The following is a 10,132-nucleotide window of genomic DNA, read 5'->3' as shown; positions in this document are numbered from 1 at the left end:
ATAGAAAGCAGTTATTTTAAATAGTAAAAACATTTCACAATATTACTGCTTTTGCTGTACTTTGGATCAAATAAATGCAGGCTTGGTGAGCAGAAGAGAATTCTTTAAAAAACATGAAAAATCTGACTGCTCAAAGGTTTTTTTAACTGGTAGTGTAGATATGTATCATTGTATCTAGTAGTTTTGGATAAGAATAAAACGTCAGGTCCGACAATATCGTGTCGTTTTGAATTTAAATCTAGATTTATTCGCATTGGCCCATGAAAACCTCTATGAACACACTTGACTTGATTTGGCCAAAAAGGGGGACGAATTTACGTTTTATTAAAAAGTGTTTTGTATTCTACACTCATGGATTACATTTTAATATATATTTAAATAGAAAGCAGTTGTTTTAAATAGTAAAAAAAAAGCACAATATTACTGCTTTTGCTGTATTTTGGATCAAATAAATGCAGGTTTGGTGTGAAAAGACTTCTTTAAAAAACATAAAAATATATTACTGTTCCCTACACTGGTAGTGTATGTATGTAAGTATCACACTCATATCACATCTAGTGGTTTTGGATAAGAATAAAACGCCAGGTCCGACAATATCGTGTCGTTTTGAATTTAAATCTAGATTTATTCGCATTGGCCCATGAAAACCTCTATGAACACACTTGACTTGATTTGGCCAAAAAGGGGGACGAATTTACGTTTTATTAAAAAGTGTTTTGTATTCTACACTCATGGCGTGCACACTTTAGGATAGGTTAGATGCCTGCCTCCGCTGCGAGTCCCTATCAAGCACTTTACAGATTCAACTACTCTCCTCTTCTCCTCCTGCCTGGCTCTTTGGCCAGCATCACTCACTGCAGAGCAAGCCTGTTCTTGATAATGCAGCTGTGAAAACGTGGGAAAAGCCGACGAGGAAGAAGTTGGAGTGAAGCGATCTTTATATAGGCGGAGCAAAATACTTAATCGCTCCGTCTATAGCGCATTGTGATTGGATGGTTTACGCTGTCAATACAGGAGACAAACCAATGGGCCACTGGCTGCTCGCTGTCCGTGCGTGATGGTCCTTGGCAAAAAAAAAAAAACCTTCTGTCGGCCCCTTAAGTGCATCGGCCCACCGGGAAAATGCCAGGTATGCCCGATTACCAGTCCAGCCTTGGCTCCCACTCAAACGTACATACATACAGTACTGACAGAAACATACACGCGCACAGAAACGTGTTGTCAGCGCTGCTCTGACGATTTTATCAGTAAAAAAGCTCAATAATTTCAAAGCTACATGTCATTTCTCACAACAAGCGAGGTAACAGCGGCACTGTTCTTGAAGCAGATGAACTTAACAGTTTTGCTAGGGACGTTGCTGCCGAACAACTGTTGAGAGACGCACAGAGCTAAATCTCTCTCTGTCTGTGTAATAACTTGACTATCACAGAAACATACACGCGCACAGAAACGTGTTGTCAGCGCTGCTCTGACGATTTTATCAGTAAAAAAGCTCAATCATTTCAAAGCTACATGTCATTTCTCACAACAAGCGAGGTAACAGCGGCGCTGTTCTTGAAGCAGATGAACTTAACAGTTTTGCTAGGGACGTTGCTGCCGAACAACTGTTGAGAGACGCACAGAGCTAAATCTCTCTCTGTCTGTGTAATAACTTGACTATAAATTAGTCTGCTATCAAAAGCCCAAGCCTCCGTTGCTGGGTCTTTAATGACACTTTGGCATTAGCAACAGAGGCATTGGATGAGAAAGTTTAATCCTACAAGAGCATTTCAAGGACAAACCCTGACAAATGTCTTGAAATGCATCATCTGAACAATGTCCTGAGCTGTAGTAACCGTAGTACAAGCGGAATAAATAACTCCCGTCCGTTGAATAATTAGAAAATAATGTACACCTGAGGTGTAACTCCGCTTTGAGTTGTGGCCACGGCTATGCATTATTTTCTAATAATTCAACGGCCTGTCGTCAGTTATTCCTTACTTAAATCATACCTACTCTGTAACTTTTGAATAACTGATAATAATAAGAAGAAATGTTTCTTGAGCAGCAAATCAGCATATTAGAATGATGAAGGATCATGTGACACTGAAGACTGGAGTAATGATGCTGAAAATTCAGCTTTGCATCACAGGAATAAATTGCATTTAAAATATATTCAGATAGAAAACAGTAATCATCAATTGTAGCAACAGCTCATAATATTACTGCATTATCTGTTTGTTTGTTTTTTTGAGTGGTTCAATATAGGCCCAGTCTCTTCTACTTACTGACATTAATGTTGCATGCAAATAAACACATGGTCCACAGATTCTAATTGATCCAAATTATAATGATGAAAATGTCGTCTCACTCATAATGCACACAATAACACATGTATACATTAATGCATTTAATTGCTAGTGCAGGCTGAATATAAATGTATAAATACAGGTAAAAAATGCACTAATACTCACTGTAAATGGATTTTAATTGACAGGAAAGTGTGGAAAGCCCCACCTGACACTGAACTCAGTCTAATGCAGAATGAAAGTTGTGTGATTGAAGTGAAAGTTATTTTAAAGGGTAACTTGTTGCTGCTTGTAAATGCGTCTACCTTGAGATTCACTTAATTTCACTCCTGAGAGCATAAAACAAAGTGTGGTACTAATACATATGGGTTCAGAGAGGGATTTGGGATTTGCTATCTTGTGTAGCATCTGTGGCTTTATTTAATTACTGCTGTTGTGTAGACATATTTTTAATGACACTGGCATGAAATTACAAAACAATTTAGCAAACTGCATAGCATGCATGTAGAAATAATGTGTTAATGGAGTTTATTCTTTAGAGGGCACTGCTGTGCAAAGGTCAATCATATAATACGGGCATTCAAAGAAAAAGCAAAAAAAAAACAACAACAGAACACCGTCAAGTATTTAGCTTAATAAATCAATTTATCTGAAATATTGCATAGAAGTATTCATTAGTCGGATTGGAGCCTGAAACCATGTGAAGAAAGACTGTTCTGCAAGTATGTCAGTTTTGACAGTTCTTAATTAGTGCGTGGGATGAGAATATTGGTGGAACTTTAACATACAAGTAGTTATCAAACACGACAAGACACTTATATTGCACTTATTCTTTGCATGCTTATGAAGGTACATGTTGAATGTTGAATGTAAACCAACATTTTTTTCAACAGCTACTAGACTAGTGTTTCCCAACCTTTTTGTCTTGTGTATCCAAACAAATGAATAAGGCTCAAGTACACTTTCATAAACGCCTAACCAAAAATGTGATCATTTTCACTCATTCTATACTAGATAGCATTTAGTACTTATAAAGTCTTATAAAAATAATAAATAAATAAATACTGTCGGTGTAAAACCGACTTTTTATAAAATGTATTAATTTGAATTTATAAAACTCTCTTTTCTTTCCTTTTCTATTATGTTTGATTTTCTTACAAAATCATAATAAGCCTAATCTGGTTTTGTTTTTGTTTTTGTTTTTGTTTTTTAGAAAAAAAAATAAAAATTGTAGTAATCTTTTTAGTATCTTCCAAAGTGCCCGTGGTTGGGAGTCACTATCCAGGGCTAAACCTTAAAATCTTATATTGAAAAACTGTAATATATATTTAAATGAAACATGTCTACTAAAATCAAGCCTTTTATTATATATTTTGTATATTAGAATATTATTATTATGTGTTAACAACACCGAATACACAGAATACAGGATACATCAATATCAACTTTTGATATTAATTTTGACATACTAGACTATTATTACAACAAAAGTGAGTGATAATGACATAACTTACAATGTCTAATCTGTAATGTAAATTGTACATTTAAAAAAAATTGCAACTTTCTTAATCTTCAATATTCAATACAAAAATAATCTTCTATCGATTATTTATATTTTATATTTTTTCAGTGAAAAGCAATATTCAACATTATTTCAAAATAAAGACCACTTTGTTAGATCAACAGGCTTGTGTGTTAACGAGTTCTTGTCCAGGTCCAGATCTCATGGCCCCTCCTAGGAACCCGGCTTTGTGATTCTACTTTGTTTATTTGGTTTTATTCCTTATATTAAAGGCAAGCTGGTCTATCCATTGAAGAACTGAGGATTTTAAAGTTAGTGAGATTAATAATCTGGAATACAGTTTTATGTTTTATTTTCAGATGACAGATTTTTATGAACGTGTATATTTTCTAAGTATTAAGGATAGTAGTTAAATATTAGTACTGGGCTGAGAAATAGATAAAGAAAGTTTTCATAATCCAATATGCTAGAGCTTACAATTCACCCCAAGCAGGTAAGATGCTCTCCACACCTACACCTATTTCCACCACGCCAGTCAATTCAGAACAGCCAGCTAAACTGTGAATGAAATGGAAGCAATGTCCTTGTTTCATGTTCATTGACTTTATATGGAGAGGTGGTGCTAGTAGTGTGCTTGTAAGTGCAATGTGGAATTAAAACCAGTCATCTGAAGATGATTTCTCATGCGCATTCTGTTATGTTTGTGCTGATTCATTAGCTCTCCTGGTTGGCATACATGCCTGCCTCCCACTGCAGGGCCCGTTGGTTTTTATGCCTTGTTACACGAGTGGCCTCTACAACCTGCCAAGAAACCAGAGTTACACAACATGATCAAACTGGATCTGTTACAAAATCCAGCAGAGGGCACTAGACATTGAAAACCTCATCTCACCTCATTGTTTATGGCATCAAGACGAGGTTGGATCCCAGCATACTGAGAGACAATGAGGAAAGAAAAAGTTATAAAGAGAAAAATCTGTCAATACAGCTCTAAATCAATTGTTACACCAGTCACAGCTACTTATTATGACTTTAATCTCTTAAATGGATAGTTAACCCAAAAATTATATTCTTTACTTATGCATGTCATTTCAAAGGTTTATGACTTTCTTTCTTCCATGGATTTGCGATTTGGAATGACATGAAGATGAAGGTGATGACACCATTTTCATTTTTGTATAAACCATCCTTTTAAGGACTGTTCCCGGGAGAGGTTTGTGATTTCAGACTGTTTCCTGAAATAAACTTCACTCACTGCACTTTCTTCCAGCTTCAGTTTGATCCGTCTGTCCTCAAAGTCCTTTAGCAGTGTCTCAGTCAGTCCTTTCTGGGAAGAAGGCGATGGCGGGTCAGCAAGTGCGCTCAAGGGCTTGATGGAGGTTACCCGGGAAACATTTGGGGACATGGGTTTTGGACTGCCCCATGGCTGGGGTGTCATAATTGACATAGAGGGAAGTCTGAAACTGAGTCGCGGTGAGGACAACTGTGAACTTTTATCTTTAGAGATAAACAAAGAAAAACAAGAGATTATGGTTATGATTCATTCACCTACTTATACAAGTCAATTCCCATACGTTTTCAGTGAACTACAGTGTTTAAAAATGTTAGAATACTGTTAATCATGTTTTCCATAGGACACTTTTTAAACGAATACATCTGAACATACTGTAAGTTGTACTGTAAGTTGTACAAGTTGTACTGTCTTATGTAGTCTTATTTTCATTATGGATACTGATCCTGAACTGACAAGTGTGCTGTGACCTCAGCCTGACATGAATCCTTGTAGAGGGCACTAATCACCAGCGCAAATTGTATTGGAAATCAAGACATAGCATGTATGCATGTCATTGTCCGAAAAGCAACCTTTAACTTGAAACGTGCATTTACATCCATAAAGTAAATGATTAATCATTCTTCAATGAAGCAGAATGCGATGGTATGTCCAAAGTTCAGAAACTATGTTGGCAATTCCTTCTCATTCCTTGGTGCTGCTGATATCCATAAACATTTAACACTTAAATGAATCATTTAGCTATGAACAAGAAAGTTATGAAATGCACTTGCCACAAACATTATACAGAATAATAAGACAGTTTCCCAGCAAAAGGCAGTTAGACAGACAATAATGCCTGTATCCCCCCCCCCTAAACCATTTGCTATGTTTAGCATGTATGAGTGCAGCGAGACTGAACAGTAATACCTTTAATGAATAATCGAGAAGTGTCCAGACTCCAGGAATAAGGATTACTATAATCAGTCTTCTTTTCAGGAAGTACAGAATCCACTTCTGCCATGCTCCCATGTGGAGTTTGTGGTGAAAACACAGTTTCCTCACTGGTTATTGGGGGCCTGGGTTCAGAGGAAGTTAGCGCTGGATTCACGGATGCTGAGTTGGGTACTGAGAAAGCCTGACTACTGGAATCTCTCAGCTCTTGGAGCTCTTGTTCTCGTCTAAGGTCTTCTTCGATTTCCTGACGGATGTTGTTTGGGGCATTCTGAATTTTGGGGCTCCAGTCGGTGTACTCAAGGTGAGATCGCCAGGTAGGAGTGTACTGACTAGTTTTTGCGGGTTCCAGCAGGGACGGAGTATTTCGAGAGTAAAATCTGTTCTTTCCTGACATTCTGTTGTCATTTTCCACAATCCAGGATGGCCCTTTCTTCATTCTGGGATTATCGGTTTGGCACTCAGCACCATTTTCTTTATGAACCCTTACTTTAGAATTGTTGTTGTCCTCAGGATATGCACTTACTTGGTTTCCAAAAGTGCTGCTGTCAGTGTTTCTCTGAAGGATAGATTCATCAGGATGTCGATGAGGACAGCAAGGCGAAAGATCTTCTTTTGAGTCCAAGAGGTCACCTTCCTCTACTAGGGCAGGTTGCTCTGTAATCCACATGTCATCTGCAGAGACTGTGCTTTGCTCTAAATCAGTTGTGGGACTTTTGCTTAAACTCGCTCTCAAAGATGTGACTGGAATTTCATCCGGTTGTGACTTATTGTCCTGTACTTGGTTCTCTTGGGTATTATGGCTTAAAACACTGTTTGTGATCTGTCGCAGTTTCTCAAGTTCAAGCTCTCTCCGAATAAGGAAACTCACTCTGTTTGGTTCTTTGGTTTTTGGAGCTTTCACCTGTGGAGATGAAAGGGACAGAATTGGCTTTATCCTGATTTCCACCATCTCTGAATTGTCTTTGTGCAAGATACCCCTTGATCGACGTAGACTCTCTTCCCGTTGTTGGGCAATTCTGATTTCCCTTTGAATGGGAGTCTCCTCTGCAATCAGCATTGTCAAGCTACTTTCCATCTCTGAAATTGAAGGATCGTTTGAATTGCTACCATCACTGGCATAGCCTCCACTTCGGTCACCAAGACCAGAGTCAATATCATCTATGGCAGCACTTGGAACTCTATTTTCTGAATCCTCAGTCATAGTTACAGTCTTTACTTCTATTTCTTGTTGTGTTACTAGTGGGATCTGATTCTCCTCTATGCTGTTCTCTTTGCTTACTTGTTTTGGACTGAAGATGCTGGCCATTGAGGATAGACATCTTCCTCGCAGTTTGGAGGAATAAGGGAGCCTCTCCGGACTCTGTAGGAAGGGATTCTGTTTTGATTGTTCCATCATTAGAAACTGCTTTCGTGCTGCGTTGAAGTCAATTTGCTCATTGTCTATAGTGCCAGACTCAACCCTGGTTTGTTCAGTCTTTACACTCACTGGTTTGTAGTTTAGACTAAACCCATCCAGGAGCCTTAGCGGAGTGTTACTGAGGTCCAGATTTTCTAAGGTACTCCATTGCTTTTTAAGGGCAGGGCTTTTCCTGGGTGCCTGATTCCGGATGATCTCCATTCGGTCTGGATTTTCCCCGTCTTCATTGACTGTGAAGGTATCCTCAATTTGGTAATGTTCATCTCCGTTAATTTCTTCAAATAGCCTTCCAGGTCTCTTTTCTTCTGTGTATGTCTGTAGCTTAAAGGTACTCTTCTCCTTCAAGGTATTCAGTTTGGCGTGCCTTTGTGGAGAAACCATGTAGACTTCATTCATCTCTGCTTCTGGGCTTGCTGGGTCATTTACAAAGGAATAGAATCCAACATATGAGCCTGTACTGCTTGGGGTACTAGGCCTATAGTCTTCACTGTCACTTCCATCCTCAGACACAGGCACTTGCCGAGCCTGGACTACCACATCTGGAGTGCTACTCCCAGATGACACCATCACAGTAGGCTGCATGCCTGTTACTGTTATACTTTCCAAGCTGAACCTGAAAGAGTCACCGTCCTGATTGCTACTGTACGTATTCTCTAGCAACTGTGGTTGGCCAGTTGGGCTCACTATGGAGCGCAAATCTGACTGCTCTAGCTTAGGGGAGAGGGGCTTTATCACCCAACGCTTTGGGTTGCTGGTCATGGGGTCTCCGGTTGGTGGATGGTTCTGGGCAGGCCTGGGAAGTGGTGGTCTCAGAGAAGAATGGGAATGGATCACAGCCTGCTCCTCTACTGAGGAGTGAGTGCTTGCATCATATGGGTTGACCGTCACAGTTGATGCCTGTCTCTGGGCAACAACAAAAGCAGAAAGACAACATATTTACTACTGGACCGTGTGGAGAGTATCTGATGTTTAACACATATTGTGTATAGAGAGTAAGTAAACGTATATCCAGATATGTAATATGCATGTTTTAAGATGTCTGAGCTTAAAGGGATAGTTCACCCAAAAATGAAAATTTGATGTTTATCTGCTTACCCCCAGGGCATCCAAGATGTTGGTGACTTTGTTTCTTCAGTAGAACACATTTGAGGATTTTTAAGTCCAACTGTTGGAGTCCATCAGTCTTATAATGGATGGCAATGGTAACAAAGTATATGAGTGTAAAAAAAACATGCACAGACAAATCCAAATTAAACCCTGCGGCTCGTGACGACACAGTGATGTCCTAACACACGAACCAATCGGTTTGTGCCAGAAACCGAACAGGGCTCACTATGGAGCGCAAATCTGACTGCTCTAGCTTAGGGGAGAGGGGCTTTATCACCCAACGCTTTGGGTTGCTGGTCATGGGGTCTCCGGTTGGTGGATGGTTCTGGGCAGGCCTGGGAAGTGGTGGTCTCAGAGAAGAATGGGAATGGATCACAGCCTGCTCCTCTACTGAGGAGTGAGTGCTTGCATCATATGGGTTGACCGTCACAGTTGATGCCTGTCTCTGGGCAACAACAAAAGCAGAAAGACAACATATTTACTACTGGACCGTGTGGAGAGTATCTGATGTTTAACACATATTGTGTATAGAGAGTAAGTAAACGTATATCCAGATATGTAATATGCATGTTTTAAGATGTCTGAGCTTAAAGGGATAGTTCACCCAAAAATGAAAATTTGATGTTTATCTGCTTACCCCCAGGGCATCCAAGATGTTGGTGACTTTGTTTCTTCAGTAGAACACATTTGAGGATTTTTAAGTCCAACTGTTGGAGTCCATCAGTCTTATAATGGATGGCAATGGTAACAAAGTATATGAGTGTAAAAAAAACATGCACAGACAAATCCAAATTAAACCCTGCGGCTCGTGACGACACAGTGATGTCCTAACACACGAACCAATCGGTTTGTGCCAGAAACCGAACAGTATTTATATCATTTTTTACCTCTAATACACCACTATGTCCAACTCCTTTGAGCACACGCACGACTTCCTGTGCGTGAGGCGTGTACGCGCTCTGGCGTAGTTTACATTAATGGGTGTTGTCGCGGGAGGAGCAAACAACAGACACAGTTTATTAACAGAAAATAAACAAAGTGTCCAGAAAAAAGGGAATCAAGTGTCCAAAATTAACAGGGGATCTGGTGTCCTCGTTTAATCAAGTGTCCAAAATTAACAGAGGATCTGGTGTCCTCGGGTTCGTGAAGGGAAGGGCAGTGGTCAGGAAGGAAGGGTCCAGGTAAGGGGCAGAGTCCGGCGGCCGCACGCGCTCCCCTCTCCAGTCCGGGGCGCAAGGGGTGGCGGCTTCTATCAGCGGCTTCGTCCTTCTCTCTGCCCACGGTGCTTGAAGGGACTAGACGGCCCAGCATCCTTGCCCGACGGCCATGTAACGGGTGCGGTTCTCGTCCGGACTGCAGGTCCGACAGCTCACGACTCTGGCGGCACGGGAGTCCCTCTACGCACCCCTCCTGGACCCACGAGGACACTATCGTGCATGCACGGGGAAGAGACCGGTCTCCCGAGGAGAGGCGCTCGGCATTTAAACAGCGGCGGTGATGAGGCTCCATTCGGTTCAGGTGCGCCCCATCACACGCCGCCAGCCCTGGCTATTTCAGCGCCCCTCCTCTCA

At 40.5% G+C, this 10,132-nt stretch overlaps 1 protein-coding gene across 1 annotated transcript in view; it reads right to left on the bottom strand.

Annotated features, from left to right (window-relative positions):
* Nucleotides 1-4,510: 4,510 nt before the first annotated feature.
* The window catches only part of LOC107602807 (mitotic interactor and substrate of PLK1-like), a 12,579-nt gene continuing 6,957 nt past the window's right edge, over nucleotides 4,511-10,132 (bottom strand). The window contains exons 3-6 of the mRNA XM_016295394.1: nucleotides 6,011-8,357; nucleotides 5,066-5,307; nucleotides 4,703-4,744; nucleotides 4,511-4,611 (exon numbers count right to left, since the gene is read on the bottom strand). Coding sequence (XP_016150880.1) covers nucleotides 4,525-4,611; nucleotides 4,703-4,744; nucleotides 5,066-5,307; nucleotides 6,011-8,357 — 2,718 coding nt within the window. The 3' untranslated portion in view covers nucleotides 4,511-4,524. The remainder of the gene's footprint in view (nucleotides 4,612-4,702; nucleotides 4,745-5,065; nucleotides 5,308-6,010; nucleotides 8,358-10,132) is intronic.

This window comes from Sinocyclocheilus grahami, unplaced genomic scaffold (genome assembly GCF_001515645.1).
Source record: "Sinocyclocheilus grahami isolate Dianchi unplaced genomic scaffold, SAMN03320097.WGS_v1.1 scaffold335.1, whole genome shotgun sequence".
Classification (NCBI taxonomy): Eukaryota; Metazoa; Chordata; class Actinopteri; order Cypriniformes; family Cyprinidae; genus Sinocyclocheilus; species Sinocyclocheilus grahami.
This window is presented reverse-complemented; position numbering and strand designations above follow the sequence as displayed.